Source organism: Magallana gigas, chromosome 5 (genome assembly GCF_963853765.1).
Source record: "Magallana gigas chromosome 5, xbMagGiga1.1, whole genome shotgun sequence".
NCBI lineage: Eukaryota > Metazoa > Mollusca > Bivalvia > Ostreida > Ostreidae > Magallana > Magallana gigas.
Window position 1 is genome coordinate 12,910,305 of NC_088857.1, and position 22,513 is coordinate 12,932,817.

The following is a 22,513-nucleotide window of genomic DNA, read 5'->3' on the forward strand; positions in this document are numbered from 1 at the left end:
AAATAAATTCAAATACCTTGGCATTTTGGATAGTCTGGTAACGACTTTATGTTTAATTTCTTCCACACAGTGTGGGAACGACCAATTTTCAAACAATCTGCAAAAGTAACAGACTTAACACTAAATTTCTAACGTTTGTACATGACGTAACATCACTAAACGTGACATTTGATTTGGTTGACTTATTCAAGGTTAAACATCGTACATTGTATCGATAATATGAGATGACGTATAAAGCATACGCTAAACATTTGATGAATTGTAAGGTGAAACACTGACATACAACAACTTAAATATATTTTAAACATATCGAATTTCAGTTCTTATGCTATGTGTTTAGAATGAAAAAAAAAATTATCGTAAAAAGAAACACATTATCTAAAATTGTTGCACACCAAAATAGAAAACTCGATTTTCCTTTTATCTTTTATTTGGTCACAACACATCTTTATTGAGTCGCTGACTCAATATATAACCCGTTCATACTCCTACTTTTATGGACTCTTAATAAACGTCCTTTAGTTTGGTGACCAGCTAACTTGTCTTTTGTGCCTAAAAGAAAATTAACAGAAAATGTTAGTCCGAAAAATCTTACGTTTTCCCAGCTTTTTTAAAAACGATTTTGATACTCTCCTGTTTCTCTTTTCCATTAGCAACAAGCATAAAGCCGAGTGGCATCCTATCGAGCTATTCCCAAATTTAATCATTCATAAACAGAATATCTCTGTGTGAAAATTATACATCAGTGTTACATACCCGAGTGCAGTTTGTTTCAATGAATCTTTTATCCAAGACAATAAACGAAAAGAGAAGACGAATACCGATCATTAAACATATAATAAATAATGAATATACTTTGATAGCCGTCTTCTCTATTTGAAAGTCCCCGTACACAGTCTATAGTCAAACACATCTGTAAAAAAAATACGGTTTTCCAGTAAAAAAAAACATCAGTTTGAAGAAGGGAAAGCATACTGCTTTGATGATGTCTGTCTGTCATTCGGTCTACACACAGTTTTTGTTCATTTTCTTCGCAGAGGTTTCAGATACTGAAAAAAAACCTGATGAGCAGGTCGAGCAAACTTTGACAGTTATGCCTCTTGGACTTACAAAAATTCCAATTATTTGCAGTTTCCGTTGATAACATCTCAAAAGGTTGAACAAATAAATTACTGATATATCATGAAAAATGTGTTTTTGCCAAAATGTGATGTAGAAGATTTGTGCAACCTTAAATTCTAAAATTGTTTAGCTTGATACTTTACTTTATAGTTTGATGTATCTCAGATAGTTCTAGTAGATGACCCCTATTGATTTTAAGTTCGAAATGTCAACTTCATTTTCATTTTCATGAATACTGTCAATAATAAATACTGCACTGAATAAAGGCTAGAGCACCCTATAATGTACAATGTATATCTAATGGAAGGGGCATACGTTTTCTACAACCTCTCTTGTTAAATATTCCTTTCATTTCATTAGTTCCCAAAATCCCACAAACCAGTGTACTTTCTTATGAATTTCGGTTTTGTTTTATGGGTATTTTTAGTGAGACGGTATAACCGTTTCTTTAAAAAACGCAACGGAAGTTGTCATACTATAGAAAATCATAGTTTTAGAATTTTTTTCTTTCTGGAGAATCTTCTACAGGTTAAAATGAATTGTTCTTCAGTAAGATTGGTTAGCAAATCCAGGTGAACTGCTCTTGTACTGTCTAGCACATGTAGAGCGACATATGTCATTTCGCCTTCTTGTCGATCCATTATCATAGTGAGGTCACCATCAATGTCCCTTTCCAGTAAAATATCCAAATGCAAAACAGACTCTGTGGTACTAGTATCACTTATTTTAAGTTTACTGGGATATGTCGAGCCGACTTAAGTATAGAAGTAACAATTGTGTAATGATAATACGTCGTCAATATATCTGAAAGTTGAGTTGAAAGCCGAAGCGAGTGATTTATTTCTTTCAGGTACAAGGTTTTGAATACGATAAATTCTGCTTCATTTGAATACAGAAGTAAGTCTGTAACAATAGGGCACACTTGGTACCCATGGAAATTCGAACGGATTCTTGGAAGAACTGATTTCTAAAAACTCAAGCATCTTTTTTATATCCACTTCAGAGTGCTTGTGTGCACAATCCGAATTGATGTATCGAACCTGAAGGCTTTCTCTAGCACAAAACTAAACGTAATCAAAAACGATAATCAGCCGTGTCTTTTTTTGGATGACAGTAAAAATTCCTCGTATATATTGACAATTCTTAATTTGAACGCAACAATAACCTGTGTTGGACTCTTTTATTTGTTAATACGAAAGGTAATTAAATATAAAACTAATTTAATGTTTACTTTAATTTATTCGACAATAAAATAACAATATGCATAACTGTGATCAATAATAACAAATACAGTTTACAATTAATTTTCTGAAATTATGAAATTGCTCAAATAACACAGTAAAGAAAATAGCACAACCATCGTGTATGTTAGTTTAATAAGGGAGAGGCAAGAAACAAAAAATATTGATGAAAATTGATAAATAATCTAAAATAACAAGATAATATCTCAACTGTTTGCGCTAAACTTTGCGATAATTAGTCTGATTAAAGTCAGCCACAACTAGATGTCTACTGAAAAAGTAGGGACGGGCTTAAATCAGACTGGCCGATAACTAACTATAAATAATAAATCTTACTATATATACGTATAAATCACTCCTACCTAAACAATATTATCAAATATCGATAAAATAAGTTCTTTAGAATAATTAAATCTAAAACACTAAAAACGTGTACTATTTTTTTTTTTTACCGGGAAAGACTTTTATAATTGACTATTACCCTTTGTCTATAACCGTAAAAAATGAATTTTATCAACTTTATTGAAACTAATCCAATACTAACTTTAATAACAATTGATAATCGTATGAAATATATCTTATAACACTTTCTTTGAGATTCTCTCACAATATGACAAATAGAATTATAGAATTTCACACAACAATACAATTTTTCTGTTTGTGGAATTTTAAGATATAAACATTCATCACAGTGCACAAACGTTAACGTTAAAAATTAAATCACAATATGTGCACATCATTTTACCTTTCAATCGCCGCCTTAGTGATGACCATTCAATATATGCGGCAAATGAATCTGTAGCTCCCAGACCCTGAAGCAGTCTTTTGGAGATAAGTATTTCTGTCTGTTCGAAGGTAGTTCCCCGTGTCCGGCTCTCCGTCATCCCACTTAAAGTAGGTTATCTGTCGTCCTTCATCATCCTCAAATGTATTATTGTCTAATCTCAATCCTTGAAGGCATAGCGGCCCAGCAATATTTTCTTCTGTAATATCATTCAACAATATACGTTATATTTTATTTGGAGGCGTTTTATTTTGTCCAAAATAATTATAGTAAACTATCAACAATATCTTTTATGTGTACCTATCATAAAATTCTATTGATTTTTATTCTAATAAAAAATTTAATAAAGAGACAATCTTTGAATTCCGAACAACTTATGATTATAATTATATAGAAAGAGGAATTGACATTAACAGAGTAATACTTTTGTAGTACGCTGATAAAAGTATCTTAAAAGTAGGTGAAAATTAGAAAATAAAGGTTGTATGTTTTTTTTTATTTACTAGTTATAGCAGTGATGAAATTGAACATTTCGTCGGAGTCTAAAAGCATCACACGACTTCTGGAGTCTTCTGACTGGCACTCTTCCTTGCATTGATCTGGGAGAAGAACTTCGGTGTGGTAACGGTAACATACACTATAGGTGCTATTCCAGGTATAGTTCAATGGAGCCAGGCTGTTGCAATATTCTGTAATTTAAGATAACTTTAAAAACCGTTTTTCCAAACGTATACTTCTAAATAGGATATAACTAATGCCACATGTCAAATACAGTGTGTTTTTATAAAAACCTCAATCATTGGATACGCAAATAGTTTTTGGTAAATTGAAAAGAATAAAAAGGGAATTTGCTCCTAAAACTAGGCAATAAACGATAATCAAAGGAAACATATAATGAAAGATAACCCTAAAATTCGTAATAGATTTTAAAAGTATGAAAAATGCCTTTTTAAATATCTTTTCAAAGAAGTTTCTTTGAAATCGATGATAATTTTTTGTTAAGTACACCGCATTTCAACCCTTAAATAATGAGAAAAATGTGAACAACAACGAAAACGGCGCCCGTAGACTATTTATAGATATTTATTAAAAGCTTTTAAATTCAGACCATTTTATTAAAATCTAATCAGTGCAACCGTTCAAATAATTTTCATCAGTCTTTAAGATTACAATATGTTGAAAAAATGCCTATGTAAAATTTTGATAAATCATTCTTCAGTCAGCTTTCAATATTTTCAAAAATTAGAATAAAAAATACAAACCGAAATAGTTAATACTTTTATGCTGATTACTGGTTAAGTAAGCTACGTAATATTTTGTTCCGACCATCTTGGTTAGGCTTGTATGATTCAACGGGTGTACGAATTTGAAACCTTTACACGATGATGCTGAATAAAAAACGGACACACAACTTTTTGTATCGATGCATTGTCCTGCACAAGACACAAGTGAACGTTTTCTGGAGTTGAAATAAGGTTCGTCAGTGATGTCATAATCCTGAAGTAGCTTTACAAGATGGAATTTCTTTATTCCGCTTTCTTTAGAAAATATAACGATGAAGAGTGAACTTAATGTCAGAAATCTCATTTCTTGAACATTACTTCACTAGAGAGGTTTATTCTGGTGTTCTGTTTTTCAATTGTGTAACCTTTTGATACGGGTGCTCAAATTTATACTGAAAATAATCGATCGTGATAACTTTTTTTTGTGATTTTAATAGGAATACTATCCGAAAATGCTGCATCTTAGAGCTTTCAAAATGTGCAAGTCTTAAATCATCACAGCATAAAGCCCTGAAGGTTAGATTAAAAAGTAAAATTGCATAGATCAGCAAGTGTTCATCTTACGAGAGTAATATTCATTATTAAAATATTAGAGAAAGTAGCAAAAAATATCAAAAATAAATGATCACAAGACAAAGGTGTTTGATTCATTTTTTTTTTTCAGGTTTATTCTTGATGGATTGTAGATTTTTTTTCGTCTGATGAAAGTCTTCCTGCCTGATTAAGGTCTGCAGTTCGTTCTTTATGATATGTCTATCTAGTTTTTTAGTTCATGATAGTTATTTATTAGTTGATTGATGTTCGTTATAAACTCAAACCCTGGTCAGTGATATCCAATTATGTACACATAATCTCCAAACTAAACTTTTTGAAAATTGTATGATTAAAAGTATGGCTGTTTTGACATACATGATTTTAGATGTATATTATAAGATTGTTGAATATTTAGATTCATATACATGCTTAACAGTTTGTGACACAATCTTAGCCTTTTCATTTACTTTCTATGAGTACGGTTTTCTCCTTATCTACATAATAGTAAATACTCATATACCTGCGCATAATTCCCATTCATACTTGGGTAGTACAAAACAACACATTATATGTTATGCAGTCCAATATGGATATCTGAACTATTTAAGAAAATGTATTGTTCATCTTTTTAAAAAAAAATTAATAATTCCATTTTGGTACACTTTAAGGCCATTCACACACATCTTCTTCTACAACTAGATGTTGTGTATTGACGAGGTCTTGGAGCAAAGCTGTGTTGGCATACAGAAAACTTTAAATCGAGATTACATGATGTTATAAAATTAATCAAAGTGGTTTCCACATAAATGATACACAATGTTCTATCACATCAGACAGACGACTGCCGATCAATGCATAATTAAATTGTAACAATTTTGGGGAAAAGTCAAAAGTCAGCATGTTACAAAATCCGAAAATTGTCAAAATTGTTTTTAAACAAAACCACGATAATTTCTTGCAATCGACCATTCATGTGTTAACTTGCAAATAGCCACTGGACGGTATAGTGGTACCGGTATATTTTATTTACAATTAAAAATGCCTCTATCTCAGCATTGATGATGTTAAATGAAAATAAAATTTTCAAAGATATTATCTCTTATCCATGTTATATTGAACAATAAAATAAGGAATATGGCTGCAAGCAGAATTTTAGAAAGATGCTTACGATAAATCTCTCTGAACGTCTTATGCAGTCAAACTGTTTTAAACACGCCTTCTGAAAAAATCTGAAAAAAATTATTTTCAAATTTTAATCTACAAAGATCAAGCAAAATACATTAAATTTAGAGGGCGAATTGGTTAAACTAATCGGTGAAACTAAATTTAGGTCAATGAAGATCACAGGTCAATCAGAACAACTTTTTTTTTTTACCTTTGTTTGTTTCAAAACATCAAATCTTTTCAAAAATATAAAATAAAAATGTCTTTTATTTTTGGGGTCTTACCCAGATAGCAGGACGTCATTGGACCTTTGTTGGGCCAACAATGTTCCTTATGTTGGGCCACCGGATGCATTTAACATTGGGACAACCGCAATATGCTTATCGGCCCTTAATCGGACCAACTTGTTGGCTTATTGTCGGGCCAATGTAACAGACAATAGTGGGCCATTGTTGGGCCACTGTATTCTTTTAATATTGGGCCATTGTTGGGCCACTGTATTCTTTTAATATTGGGCAAACGTCACTTTTGTACGGTTGGGCCATTGTAAGCAATTAACATTGGGCCAACGGCAATTTGCTCATCGGCCCTTAATCGGACCAATTTGTCAGCTTATTGTTGAGCCAATGTAGCAAACAATACTGGGCCTTCGTTGGGCCACTGTATTCTTTAAACATCAGACAAAAATACCTGAGCAAAAAGAAAAGAGTAAATATAATCAAAATGTAACATATTTTATTGCTTATGCAGTTCATGAAGAAAACACCCATAAAAAATCTCCCGAGTCTTCTCTTCCCTCCTTTTCTTCTTTGCCCGTTAATCCCCCCCCCCCCCATCTTTTTGGTATACCTTACCCATTGATATCATTCTCAATGTCTTTCAAGTTGTTTATGGTATCGGCCGTTGCTTCGTTTTTTTTCCAACACTCTCTAAAATTGTAGTATTTGGTATTTAAATAATTTCTTACTTTTCTATTTTTCTAGTTAAGAACATTTAGAAATAACAGTCATGTTATCAATGTCTCTGGTTTGACCATGTGCTCGGCAGTCTTTACTCTAAATACTTGGCTTCTGCATTCCCCATTATCTGTTTTATACAGATTTGTACATGACATCGTTTAACTTTATAACGTTAATGAAGCTTTGTAAATGTTAACCTATATAAAAACTTACAGATTGGATGCAGATCTACAAGGTGTCGGTCTCATTATTCTCATGTCAAATGAAAAATGGTGCGGGTAGAATATTACGAAAGGTAGCCTGGATGTTGTTTACCCATGATGCTTAGCCAGATTCATGCCATTGGGCTAACACAGGGCCGATTTCAATCCCGCAACAAATGATAATCATCTTTCTAACTACAAGAGTTTTATGACCTAACCGTTAGCCCAACATTGGCCCCATAATACATCACCAACTATCAATATTTGGTGTTGAACCACCGTTGACCCAATATAGGTAACCCAACGGCGACAATACAACCATATTGTGAGATTGGGCCAACGATGTGCTTGCTATCTGGGTAGAATCTTGACTATTCAAAATAAACGATCACCTCACACCAGGTAAGTCACTATTAGTCCAATCCACACTTTGCAAAAGTTGTTCCCCTTTGCGGGGTCAACCCAAAGGTCAAAAGGGAAAAAACAACTTTTCTCTTCTTTATGCAACCAAATATTTGGGCGTCCTGTGAAGAAATCTCTTGGAATTTAATTTATTCCTTCGATGTGTGGGTTGCCCCAATTTGGGGCAATAAAACTCACAGCGGAAACGGATTTCTAATGTCAAATGACGAAGTTACAGCCCTCTAAACTACAAAGGCTACTGTGAGAAATATATGGGTTTTTCCCCAAAGATGGCGGCTAAGGGACATAACTTTTGTAAAGTGTGGATTGGTCTATTACGTAATGTTTCTCTGTTACTAAATATAAAAATACATGCAAATGGGTTTTCAGAAATCGATTTATTTTTAGCTTAGCCTGTTTTTGTTAAGTTGAATTACTTCTTTCGTTTTCGTTTTAGGAAGTCCAGGCGATCAGAAAACTAAAAGCTTGAGCCAGGTAAGGCAATTTCAAATGTCATTTTCTATATACTTTATCTAAGAACATTTATTCTCATTCAAAGTCTCTTTCACACATCTATCTGTATTAATACACCATCTTTCTTGATTAAACACTAAATGTATAAATTTCCAATAAATTGTTTATAATCGTGCATGTTTTTTTAATTGAAGCAGTTTTTGACAACCTTAACGATTTTTCATCGAAAAATATTTTAAAATTTCATTTGTTCATATGTTTAAGTGTTATGTTAATAAGTCTGACTTGAAATTGTTTATACACCGCCGGTTTTCCCCGTTTACTATAATAGAAATTACTTGTCGGGTTATTATTAGAAATTTGTGCTTATGTCATATGGAATTCGCATGTTAGCATCAGGATATTCAATACTATATTTTAAAGAAAGTTCTATACAGTTTTTTATCCATTTTTAAAATCATTTTTACAAAGGAGACAAAAAGAATAAGTTTGTGATGGCAGAACACGAGCAGCCCAAAAGTTCACTTCATTACATGGCCAATATCGAGTGCCGTTTAGATTCCATCGAGACACCTGTACATGCGCTGGTAGCACTGTACAGACCTCTTATTACCCGATGTGTAAAGGTCGACGACATTGTGTTTTACCTTGATGACATCATTTTCACAGGTAACACGTTATTTTTTGTTGGATGTTAGGTTAAGAATCAATTGAGAGCTTTTTTAAAAAAGTGTTACATGTAACAAAAATATGATTTTTGAATTATCTCCGAATCTCGGGAAAAAATTGAGAGAGAACAAGATTAATCATATCAATAAAAAATTTCGAAATGGTCTTGATTTTATATTGAATAGAAGAACGAGAGGAAATCATCGCGCTAAAGGCAAGGAAAGGTTCAACGAAGGCCATGAAACATCTCTTGTCTTTAATTGAAAAAAGTGTTGCAAATGATAAGTGGACAAAATTTGTTGAAATCTTAGAGAAAAAAGGTACATATTGCATTCAGTAATATTTTTAAAAGAATTATATTAATCAAACGAAATTTGGTACCGAGATTGATAATTATCTCAAATATGACATACACATGTGAATTTTTATATTCATATTATTTATCATAATAGGCTACCAGTATGTGGCAAAAGCTCTTAGGGGTGAGGAGGTAAACAGTGATGTATACAAAAAGTATAAAAATCTTCTCTCACCTGTAAGAATGGATCTAGTGGAAAAAATAAATCCAAACGATTTACTGGATCTGTTGGAAAGTCAAGAAAAAGTCATCGAACAGTCAGATACCGAACACATCAAGGCTGAAATGGAAAACAATGGTCCTATGGCCGGAATGATAGTTCTTTTGGACAGAATCTGGAGGAAATCTGAGAACTGGTACACCTCATTCCTTAAAGTATTGTGCCTAAAGGAATACACATATTTTGTAGAGAGACTTGATAGACAGTTCGCTTTAGGTAGGAAAAAGTCCATTTAAGTGTTTTAAATGAAATCTCAATGCATATATCAGTTTTAGCAAATTCATTGTGAAAATTGTAGATTTGGATAAGGAAATGTTGGAAAGTAAACCTGCTGAATCTCCAGGCTGCAAACAAACCACTGCTACGGGTAAAGTACATCTATGATGCAAAAGTGATATCATGACCATATTTTAAGTATTTTTGTGATTAATGGCTAAAGAATTAAGAGAGTACAGAGGTGTATTAGTGTGCTTTATTTTATGTAATAAATGCATGCATAGTTTTTTATTTACATTGCCATGACTATTTTCATATTGCTGCTAAGTATCTTATCCATTCAAACTCGCATCTTAAATTTATAAGATGTCATATTGCTCTTACTACTGTCTCTTTAATTGCCTGTTAATGGATTTTGCAATCATATCTGCAAACAAGAAAGCAAGCTTTTATGATCATCTTTAATTTGGTGTCTTTATGTGTGTTTGAACGACCGTGAATCAAAAACAATTTCGAATTCCTATGATGATGAACTAAGCGAGCGATTTATCATTATGTGCGTCTTTAGTCATTTTAAATTGTTTTATATACTAGTAATAAACAACAACTCTGGCATTTACTTTATCTTACTTGATAACTCTTTATTGAATACGACCCAAAAATAGATGCAGTTCAATAATTTGCATAAAGTATTATTTTAACTTTTATTTCTTACCTGTTACAAATGATGAATATAAGATGAGGAAACAAAAAATACAGAGGGGTCATTTCCTGTCCAGTGTGTCTCAGATGAGGAGGAGTATAGATTAGCAGAGTCAGGGAATTTCAATGAACTGTTCTCTGGGGACTTCCATGGCGAGAAACCAATTCAAGCTGTTGTAAACAATGTTTGCGATAAAGACGGCGTTGAAGTCACAGAAGCAAAATCAGTCATTGAAACTGAGGAAACTGAGGAAGTCGATACGGATTTGAAAAGGACCTACCAGAATGCATCAGCGGAAGAACAAAGTAAGGCACAAATAATTTAGTTAACTATTGACAAATATTTTGGACACTTAACACAAATATAGCAAAATTTACGGTATAAATAGATCATGTGTCTGAAGAAGATGTGCAGACTAGCTTGGGAGCGTTTGAAGAAAGACAGTACCAGAACGAATTAGCTCTGCCAGCTCAGCGAGGTCAAAACTGTATTATTATAGCCCCAACAGGAAGCGGAAAAACATTTGTAGCTGTCAAAATAATCAAGGTATTTGCAGCACGTTGTTCATAATTTTTTTGTTTATTTTAAATTTACAACTTAAGGGGGTTGGATGGTCTTGGCCATTTTTATATTAATTTTCTCTGAAGGGATAGGTTATATAAAAGTAAAGGAACATAATCAGCTTTTTAAGCAATAATATATGGAATTTTTATTACGGCTAAAAGAACAATAATATAATTTCATAGTAGATTGTGATGGGTAGTTTGTTGGTCAACCAGTCTTCTTAATATGATCATTTATTTATTGCAATTACTTTTCCATGTTTTATCAGATTTTAAACGGTTGCTTATTGGTTAGATTTATATCTTACAGATTTAAAGGGGCATGGTCACGATTTTGGGCAAAAATCATTTTTTCGATTTTTATGTTTATAATGCTTCAGTAAGGCATGTTTAGTTGGCAACCAAAATTTGAGTGTCATTTGTTGAGTTATAAGCGAGTTTCAGAGCTTAAAATTCCCTGCTATGTAAACGAAGCTTTTGTTTACATTTTGAATGTTGAGTGAAAATTCCAGTTTTAGACCTGAAATGAATGTTTTTATGGTTAGGAACTGTTTATTTATGCTTAAAAAGAATAGGAATATAGACAAAACATCTTGAAAAAGATTTTTACTGGCATATTGAACCTATGTAAACAAAAACAGGGCACGAGCCTTGTTTACATGACGAAGAATTGTGAGCTTTGTATGTTGCTTAAAACTCATCGACGAGCAACCAAATTTCATTTGATCATTAGAAATGCATTCATAAAGCATTGTATATAATAAAAACAGAAAAAAATTAGACCAAAATCGTGACTATGCCCCTTTAAATGTTAACGATTACCTTAAGGCTGTTTTTTTTTCATTACAACATTACAAAATTGTAGTTTAGATGAATTTTGAATAGCCCATTCTATTCGACAATAAAAGCATTTGTTTATTCTTAACTTTTTGTGCAATTTCGCAATAACGACTGAAATGTTAGATTAAATATAATAGCCTGTCCTAGGTCGCTGTTTCCTTCACTTTTTGAGACAGAAATAAAAGTCAAAAGTGTACTGTAGTTTGCAAAGCTAAATACCCATAGATGTTTTATTTTTAGACGGTTACGTATTCAAACCTGAATTGGAAGCGATTGATGATGAGTTTCAAAATAAATAACATTTTGACGTTTTTAATTCTAGAGACTGAATGAACTTCGGACACGAAACTATTTATGAATAGACAAAAATTTTGCAAAATTTACGGAAACGGTAACTAGGAACAAATTATAATACACTGTACAACCTCACTCTGTGCTGCGTCTTAAGAAATCTATCATTCCATTGCGGTTCATAAGAACATTAAGTCTATTAAACTTACCTTACTCTTCCTTTTTCTCGTCAAATTCTATAGACTCTTAAACTTGCTATTCTCTTCGGTGTCTTAAACCAACATTTCCCAGATTTACATACCCATAAGGTTTTGGGTGACAGATGCTCCTATTATTAATACACTTAAAAGTCAAGGCATATTTAGGAAAAAACCCAAGAGATGTCAAAAGAGGAATGAGAGAGAGAGAGAGAGAGAGAGAGAGAGAGAGAGAGAGAGAGAGAGAATAATACCACATATTTGGGTAAATAAATTATATCCAATCATACTTTAAAGCGACCCCTGAGTCTTGACCTTTAAACCTTGTAAAATAAGCCTAATGCTGATATGGAGCGCATTTTACATACCTTTTCTTTAATACAGAGTGTGTATCGTTATCATGTTCCATAGCTTTATCATGAATTTAATTCTTATCTGACTATCGAAAGGAGGCCAAGCCTCCAGTAGAAACATATAAATATTACAAAATAATGAAAGAAGTAACGCTTAAAGTTAAATAAAAAAAACAATAAAATGTTGATCTCTTTTCTGTTTCTTTTTAAGCATCACCTCAAAAACAGAGAAATTCAAAGAGAGAAAAAAATTGCGTTTGTTGTGGAAAAAAATAATTTGGCCACCCAACAGTCTGAGACAATCAACCGTCACGTGACCTGTAAATTGAAAGTTGTATCTGGAGACACCATGCGTGACGAGGATTTCAAAGACCTTGCTGTTCTTCTTTCGCAGTAAGTTAATATTTGTGTTCTAGGTCTGTATAGTACCGACGTTTATTCTATTTCACACCATTGTCCCTGATACATGTATTTAGCTGACGATGTGACAGACTGCAACGGTAACAACATTTACGTGTATGTAAGATAGGCTTTAAGCCCACATGATTCGAAATCTTTTTATCACCTGGTTTTTCTGCCCTTTTACATTTTCGACTTGTTTTCAATTTGAAACCCGTGCAACTTCATTCAATCCTGACGCGAGATATTTGTAACTGGAAGGACTTTTTTAAGTTCGTTAAAACAAAATTAATGTTCCTCTTGGTGGGAAATATAATGAAAAATGGAAACAGGGCTAACTAAAGATGTCGTTTTTTTTTTTTTTTTACAAATAAATAAAATATTATTCTCTTTTGTAAACTTGTTTTTGATAAAAAAAATTCATCTTTTACTAAAAAAAGTAAGATATTTAACCAAATTAAATCGACGAAGCAAATGTATATGAAAAATCTTAGGTTATTTTAACATAAATAATAGTTAAAAAAACCTATAAACTTTTAATTTACATATAGCATTAGCTGCATAAGTGTAGCACTATTTTAGTTTACTGTGGAATCATGAGAATTCCTGATGGCACAAGTTTCGTGGTATTCGTGGGTAGCCCTCCCAAACGAAATCACAACCTCGACAAAAACAAAATTTAAAAGAGATAGTTTTTCCTACTGAAACTATAACCGGCGCATCCCACGAAATTACATTTCCACGAATGAGGAAATAATCCACGATCTACGAAAATTAAATGATTCAATAGTCCTTTTGCGAAGATTTCTGAAGGATTATAGTTGGGTATGATTTCAGTAACGTTGTAAAATTATTTTTTACTGTGACTGACTTCAGGTTAACCAAATTTTAACAGTCATGCCGGGCCTTGCGTGATTTTCTTTAACTTATACAAGATTAAATGGGTGTACAATTATTTGGTTTTGGAAATATTAGTGTAGAATAGCAATCTGTTGACCTTTAAACACTTATATTCATTAAAATTTTGTTTAAAAAAGTAATAGGAGGCACGGAAAAAATCTTTTTCTTCTTTGCAGATTTGATGTATTTGTCATAACAGCGCAGATGCTGGTAAATGCAATGGATAAAAGAAATTTGCGAATTGAATCATTTTCTCTGATTATCTTTGACGAATGTCACCATTGTCATGGTGGTCATTCCTTCTATAAAACGATGATTCCTTACCATGACAAGAAGCTGGAAGATCCAGAGGAACGGATCTTTCTCCCCCAGGTATGTATAAATATTCATTTAACTCTCAAGGAAAGTTGTAAGGAGCAATTGTGTTTGCTTTAAAAGTTACACTCTCAATCGTTCAATTACTCGGTATTTTTTTTAACGAATTGGATCTCTTCCTTCTTCGATTATGCACTTTTTCAAAATTTACAAGTACATGTACGCGTATTTATCATCATTGAAAGAAATCGAGTTGCAAAGAATGTTTTAAAGTAAATTAGAGATATAAAATACTTTAATAGATAGTTGGATTTACGGCCTCTATTGGAGTGGGAAAAGCGAACACGCAAGGACAGGTTGTTAACCATATCAAAACAATGATGGCTAATTTAGACGCAGATGCACTGGTGTCTGTAAAAGAAAACTATTTCGAATTGGTTACTAAGATGAATACCCCGGATAACAGTAGGTTTTGCAATTTTCCGTTTACAACTATCACACTAGTGTATTTAATATGAAGCATGCTCGAAAGATATAACTATATTTGTCATATATACTTTATACTATATATGTCATAAAATAAATAATATCGTTAATTGATTTAAACTCTAGCTATTTATTGGAATGTTCAAGTATTTTTATCCAAATTTATTTGGTGAATAAAATGTTTTTAATTTGATTTAATTAATTTAAGAAGTATTTTATTCAAGTATATAGATACATTGAAATAAAATGTTTTTAACAGTCAGTATACCTAATTTTAAAGAAATGAACCTGAGATCCACGGTATGTTCAATAAACTTGACACATGGTTTTTTTTTTTAAAGAAGAATTACTCCCACCAAATCTAGGTCCACTGCATCGTATGTTTTAAGCACTATAAAGTATATGAACACGTAAAACCTGATTAAAACATTTGTATTTTTTTCACTAAATAAGAAGCGTTAAATAATCTTAATTTAACCGTTTTAAACAGATTATTGTCTCTTTTCAAGCTATCATGAAAATACCAAAAAGAAAGATTGATCAATTTGGAGCGATTATCAAAGACTTAATGGTGAAAACAGAAGATTGTCTGGCATTAGCAAATGGTAAATTGATAATTCATTAACTACGGAACATATTAAGAAGAAAATCTATCTATCTACAGAGTATATATCTTTCTTCTGATTCTCTCTGTAGATAAACTACCGGACAAAAATGCTCTTAGTCCTCCTTCTACCAAGGGCAATGAAGAATATACCCAATGGCTACAGACCAGTCTTATGGATGCTGGAGTTAGGGCAGATCGTGATCTTAGCCCTTTCTTATTCACTATCAGAAAATATTTAGAGGTTCATGATGCTTAACATACTTGATTATGTAAATGTTTATGTACATTTATTCGACTTATCTGCTTTGTATGGAGTTATATGCCTTCACATATTTTACCTTTCAGATTTACAATGAAGCGTTAATTATTCACTCCAATGCCAGAGCGAGTGATGCTCTATGCTATATTCTACAAAATATTCAGGATCTTCAAATATCAGACACGGGCACTGAAATCGAAATCCGGGCGAGGACTCTCTTCGAAAGTCAGTATCATTTTCAATGATCATGACCATCTTATAAGAAAAAAAGGCTTTCGGTCTTATTGGAATTTTTTTTAACAATCTGTAAAAAGTGTGCCGGTATAAAAAAAAAATGAAAATTAAGTGCCTATTGATTACCATAACTATATATATATATATATATATATATATATATATATATATATATATATATATATATATATATATATATAATATCTAACTTCTTAGGTTGTTTAGAAAGAATCATCTTTATTATATTTTTGTCAGTGTGTAGTTTTTAAGGAATAGGTAAAACATTTTAAAGATACTAGAGTACTACTCTTTTTAAAAGTTCCTTTTAATTTGTAGATTGTGTTTTCACATTAGACTGTTTTAAACATTCCCTGAATGCTTGTGATTAAAATTTCCATTGATGATTGTGAATACATTTATAGTTTTGCAGTATTATTTAGATAAAGAGATTTCTACAAAGAAATACATGATAAAAAGAATTTTATGTAATAAGATGCTGAATAGAGCTTCTATATCAGTATTTATAACTAATTTTGTACCCGTAGATGTGAGAGAAGAGTTAAACATTTGTGCCACAGACGATCAAAAATGTGAAGAAAATCCCCTTCTGATGAAGCTTAAGGAAATCATTCTTGAGACACACCGAGAGGAAAGCAATATGAGAGGAATAGTGTTCGTACGCACAAGAGTGGTCGCTGACATCATTGCATCATGGATGAAAGAGACAGATGAACTAAAAGAAATAAAGGCCAGAAAATACACGGGGGCCCAGGCTCGTGGGACAGATGGGGGTATGATTTTTGAGAGTTGTTACGAATTGAAGACATCCATTTTAAAATTATATTGATTCTAGTAGGGATGGCAATCGATTGCTAAATGTTTAATTGGCTATTCACTAATCGATTCGACCGTTTAACCAATGACTCGTATAAGAAACAAATTTTTTTGACGTGTTATTTTAGATAATTGTTAGAAAAAATAATAATTTTTAAAAATCTTCAACATCGAACAAACAGCCATGAAATACTTTTCCTGACCACCATTTTGCAGTCAGTTCCCAAAACAAAGTCTGTCCATGACGAGTTACAGATCGCAATTTCGAATGATTGTTCTTCTGTTATATGTAATACTGTAAATGTATTACATTTGGCTGTGTATTCTTTTCGGCGTTTTTGGCGGAATGCGGCTTCCGCTAATTCAAGTACATCGCTAAATGAAATGCATATATGTATAAGAATGGTCTCATTCAGGAATACGCTAATTTAAATCCACGCCAACTTGTTTAAAAACTGTTTTCCGCCAAATATCGTACACGCAAAATATATTACGTTTACAGGATGTAATATGTATCTACCCTTTTAAACAATTGCATTTTATCTATCAAAAAATGATGTTGTGTTGAATAGTAAAATAAACACATTGAAAATAGGTACAGTACTCAACAGTGAAATTAATATTATTTATTAATGTTTTGTGAAAAGCTGAACAGACATCGCAGTGACTTGAAGTTATAGCAATCATTATTATTAACATCTACTGACCAATTGTCTTCGCAGAGCTCAGCCCAGGGGTCTTAACGATCATCAAGTTAACTTGAATAGATAATAACAATGAAAGACAAAAATAAAAAAAAAACAAAAAAAAAACAAGATTTGATTTGAAAGTGCGTTAAAATATAAATTGTAGTTACTGATTACTGATTTTGTAACCGGTTATCATCGTTCCTACGGAGTAATCGGTTAACCATTTAGAATTGACCTTACCATTTTAGTATTAGGTCCGTTCTGTTTGCAACTGTAAAGGATAATTCGGCCGACAGTAAGTTGACAATAGTATTTTACAACACACTAACACGTTCACATTGCTGATAGATTTATGCTCACGGAATTAAAATGCATGTTTATTTTCTTGTGAGACTAACATGTCCAAATGAAGTTTGTTCAATTCTGTTATGGATTTATTTTTCCGAATTTACAGGAAATTGGCCTAGAAAAAAAGTGTCATTGTTTATTAAATTACCACTGACTTATTAATTTTAGGTTTTTAGCAAAAATTCCAGCTATTTTGTTTTCAATTGCAATTTATGAGTTTGTGTAAGTTTCTTTTTTGTTGATTAAAGTATAAATGAATATTTATTTAAAAAAAAACGTATGAATAGATAGCAAATTTAGTTTTAATCACCTTTTCGCTCCAGGAAGCACCAAAAGCAAACAAAGGGAAACGATTGAATTATTCACCAAAGGAGACTTTAAAGTGATTGTAGCCACGACCATAGCAGAAGAGGGTTTGGATATCAAAGAATGCAATCTTGTAGTTAAATATGACTACGCCGGAAATTTGATATCGCAGATCCAAGCCAAAGGTACAGTGTTTCATTAATCTTACCATTTTAATTATATTTGACCTTTGACATGGTGATAGGGCATTTGCATTCAATGTGCATAAAGAATTATATAAAACACACTTTTATCCTTTTATTGTCCACATAAATGTATCTTTAATTTTTACCTTAAAAAATAAAAACGTAAACATAATGAATTGTTTAATCCAATAGACAAAGGGCATTTTGGCTCCTACGGGTCAAATATGTCGCTTTTTATTTTTGAACAGGAGGAACAATGTATACCGGTGCTATTCAAAAACTATTTTAGATATTAATAAATATAGCCAAATGTTTTGGGAGTGTTAAGATAGGGCAGATACTGACCTCACAATATACAAAATAAATTTCCCGTATTTTTCATATTTTACAAAGGAAGAGGCAGGGCAGTAAACAGTAGGTTTTTCATTTTGGCATCGGAGAACAAATGTGTTGCAGAGAGAGAATTGACGAATTCTTTACAAGAACCAATGATGGAAGAGGCAATGAATTTTGTTCAAGAAGAAATTCAGGCTGAGAATGAAAAATACCAAATGGAAAAACAAGAGTTGCAACGTCAGGCAAAAAGAGAAAGAGATGCTGCAGTGCACAATCAGGGCTCGAGAACGAATGCACAACGGCAATGTGTTCTCCGGTACTTCATTATCATGTTGAATTTATATTCAAGTTATTTAAAATTTGACGTTAGGGAAAGATTTTTATGATTTGTAAGTTGTTTTTAAACTGTTGAATCATTAATACCTCAAGTCGGTAATATTAAGTGGATATTTTTAAGGAGTCCTTTATTTTCATGATAACTCTTATTGCAGATGCTTAAAATGTAACCAGTATATGTGCCTTTCCAACGAAATGAAGAAAATAGGATTTCACTTTGCGTGTGTGAGCGAGAAATTAAAGAATCATGTCACTTGCGAGAAAAGTGAAGATATCATTTTTGAGAACAAGAAGATTAAGATAGGTGTGGGTATTGTGAAGTGCAAATGTGGGGAGAAAATTGGAAACGTCGCTCTACACAGAGGTATCCATTTTCCAATGCTGCAAATCAAAGCGATTAAGATAGAAGATGATAAGAAAGAGTTACTTCGCCTAAAACAATGGAAGAAGGTGGAAGAAGAGTATTTCACTGTCAGCCCCTTATCTACGAGAGACTTCAAGAGGATTTCAGAGTCGGGAAAGCTGGTCGATATGGACTGACCATTACTGTACCACTACGGACATGTCAATTAAGTGCGAAACGTTGCCCTTTTTTGGTGACAATAATAATATAATTTATATACATGTAATTATGATTAAATTATAGCGTATACTACAGAAATATTACAATATCTAACAATATAATTTATTATACGTTCATGTTATATACTGAAATCTGATTGGTTTAGACGCAGTTGGTAATCCGTTCTATTACCCTCAGCGTTAGAAACACACTTGGCAACGTGTAACACAACGAATTGTTACATGCGCCTAGATTATGCGCGTACAGTTTGCTGTAGAATTCACTTCATTTCCATATAAAAGAAGTAAATTTTTTTTAAAATAAGACATTCAGTATAATAAAAAAAATAGTGCCTGTTTGGGAGGGCAACTGTTGAAATTGACACCCCTCGAAAACCATTGTCAACCTCCGCTTTGCGTCGGTTGACAACAGTTTTCTCGGGGTGTCAATTTCAGCAAAAAATTTACACCCCTCGAAAACCATTGTCAACCGACGCAAAGCGGAGGTTGACAATTGTTTTCCCGGGGTGTCAATTTCAACAGTTACCCTCCCAAACAGGCACTATTTATATAATGTTTGCACTACATTTTATTTAGATTAAGTGTCTTGAGTACAACTTTGAGAAAGCTCCATAGATTACTCAGAAAATCGCCGTTTTGTACTCAGCCGGGGTACGAGTACGAAAAAGTTTTATAACCTCGATACCTTAAGTATGAGTACAATCTGGAGCACGGAGTACGATTTTGAGTATGAGATCGTACTCAAGAAAGTCTTATAACTTCGGAGGCTGGTATAGCTCAATGTAGCAAGGACGAACAGTATATTGCAAGAATGAAGAAACATATACTAGTACATGTACTAGTATATTAATTTTAATTGTACATCAAATCCTATATTTGGTATTTAGAGTATGTTTTGACTCACCAAAAGGCTTTGCATTTTAAAAAGTTTAATGCAATAAATACAAATTGTTTTTTGAATTGTTGTTAATTCTTTTATTTGAAACACGTATACAGAAAGGGACATTTGTTTTTCTAAACCTAGGTAATAGGTGACAAGAAGGCTTTAAAGAGTGTATAACTAAATATTTTATATATTTCAAAGGATTATGGATTTTATTTGACTATTCATAGTAATTATTACGAATATTTGAAGTGTAGATTGTTTTAAGATTTTAAAAATATCTTCATCAAAATTCTTAATTTTGATTCTTTTATGGGAAAAATTACAAAGATACTGTTTTTCATACTTTTATAATCAAGTAATAAAACCAAATCAAAATAGTTGATGGCCATGAACTGATGGCTAGGTCAGAGATCTTTGATATTTTGCTTCAATCATCTTTGGTCAAACTGGAAGAATGCAAAGACTAAACGAAATTAAAACCTTTTCATGATGATACTGAATAAAAATGGATACACATCTTTCTGTATCTATGCAATGCCGAACACGGGACACAATTGACTGTTTACTGGAGCGTAGCTTTGTCATTGCCAACATAATCCTGAAGGAGTTAAACACGATGTATTTTTTTATTCCGCTTTCCTTCTAAATTATAACGATGATTGTCAGAAATATCATTTTGAATATTACCTCAATGGAATTTTTTTTTCATATGTTGTTTTTTCCCCAATTTTGTAACCACTCAGCAGAGGTACTCAAAATTATATAGTAAATAATCGATTGTAGTGAATTAAATGTGATACAAAAAAGATAATACTATCAGAAAATGAAGTCATAACGAAGTCAAATGTGCAAGGTTTACATCATCACATTATAACGTCCTGAGGGTAAGAGTGAAAAAAGTAAAGCTTTCTAGATCTAAGAAACTGGGGCTCGTTTCATAAAGAGGTCTAAATTTTGGGCCTAATTTTAGTCTAGACCGAGGACTTACACCGAAACTTAGTCGGGCGTATTTTGCATTTCATAAAGCGGCGTAACTAGATTTAAAAACCATGATGTTTCTGTCATTTAAGTAGAAAAATACATTTTCGTTAAAAATAAAATTCTTCATGAAAATATGATTTTCTGGAACACCAGCGCAAGGAGTATTATTTAGTGTCAAATACACATGAAAATCTTAGATAAATTATCCGTATAATACATGTATAACGTTTAATTTAAAGCGGGCTTACTCGGTATTATTTTGGTTGAAGTACATGACTTGTATAATGTGCTCAAAATAATAATCAATATATACCATTTTAAGTAATTAAGTAGTCCACAATATATGTTATTTTATTACTTTTATTATTTTGAAAATTTTGAATTTACTGGGTCGGTGTACATCCAATTTTCTTACCTTTGTCACTCTTTGTCATTGTGCATTTCAATTGAAATGAATTTTACGGGTTATAAAACAAAATTAATACATTTTTGTTTTCAATCATTTCGCGATGTTTTGTATTTTAGCGCAATATAATGTATTTTATACTTGTACATATACTATGATAAGTTACACTTTCTGTACTCGGTATTTAAAAATAATAATTTGTATTTATCAAATCAGTTGTAATTACAGACTTACCTAAACTCTAATGTGTCATCATTCTTGTAGTTAAAAACGATGTATCAATAACATATCTTCACTTTAAAAAGAAAATCACAAATTAAGTTTATAATTGTGCATTTGTATCAGTGAGTTTAATCGGCTACGATTTTCAGTATTACTTGCATTTAATATTTATTTGATGCATCTACAGGTACATACATCGTAGGTTATCAAAATACTTTGGAATCATTAAAATTCGTGGTGGCTCAATTTTCGTGGTATTCGTGGGTAGTTATCCCCATGAATTTACATCCTTGACAAAAACAAATTTTGAAAGAGTTTGTTATCTTACTGATACTAAAAATCGACAAATCCACCAAATGACATCCCCACGAATAAGCAAATTCCCACAATCCACGAAAATTGACCCCCACGAATTTAAATGACTCCACAGGATACTGTTCATATATAAACTACAAAAAAATATCAGCTATTTCCTCGGGAAGCAATTTCAATGAATGATGATGAAATTAACATGTATATTGTATGAATAATAAGCATAAAATAGTTTTATTTGTTACTTTCAGTATTACTGTTGGTAAATTGTTGATATTTTCCTTTGAAAAAAATCTTTCTGCCTGAATAATGTT

The 22,513-nt window shown here is 32.1% G+C and overlaps 1 protein-coding gene and 1 long non-coding RNA gene across 6 annotated transcripts; one reads left to right on the forward strand and one right to left on the reverse strand.

Moving 5' to 3' along the window:
• Positions 1 to 2,464: 2,464 nt before the first annotated feature.
• On the reverse strand, positions 2,465 to 7,324 carry LOC105333314 (uncharacterized). The gene is made up of 4 exons (XR_010714015.1): positions 6,413 to 7,324; positions 6,133 to 6,193; positions 3,651 to 3,836; positions 2,465 to 3,346 (listed from the first exon to the last, which is right to left on the reverse strand). It is a non-coding gene; the product is annotated as an uncharacterized lncRNA (long non-coding RNA).
• Positions 7,325 to 7,517: 193 nt separating this feature from the next.
• Positions 7,518 to 19,728, forward strand: LOC105333315 (probable ATP-dependent RNA helicase DHX58). Of its 5 annotated transcripts, none has more exons than XM_034469539.2 (18): positions 7,518 to 7,692; positions 8,150 to 8,192; positions 8,638 to 8,835; positions 9,021 to 9,155; positions 9,288 to 9,629; positions 9,712 to 9,780; positions 10,368 to 10,637; positions 10,721 to 10,878; positions 12,788 to 12,969; positions 14,052 to 14,247; positions 14,493 to 14,655; positions 15,186 to 15,281; positions 15,373 to 15,524; positions 15,629 to 15,767; positions 16,322 to 16,567; positions 17,971 to 18,138; positions 18,532 to 18,790; positions 18,966 to 19,726. In XM_034469539.2, exons 3-18 carry the CDS (start codon positions 8,661 to 8,663, stop codon positions 19,348 to 19,350), a joined length of 3,135 nt encoding a protein of 1,044 aa, XP_034325430.2. In that variant the 5' UTR covers positions 7,518 to 7,692; positions 8,150 to 8,192; positions 8,638 to 8,660; the 3' UTR covers positions 19,351 to 19,726. The 5 variants fall into 5 exon arrangements, with proteins under 5 accessions (XP_034325430.2, XP_034325043.2, XP_065940803.1 ...); XM_034469152.2 differs by having other exon boundaries at positions 8,150 to 8,187; XM_066084731.1 differs by lacking the exon at positions 7,518 to 7,692 and having other exon boundaries at positions 8,062 to 8,187; positions 10,736 to 10,878; positions 18,966 to 19,728.
• Positions 19,729 to 22,513: the final 2,785 nt, after the last annotated feature.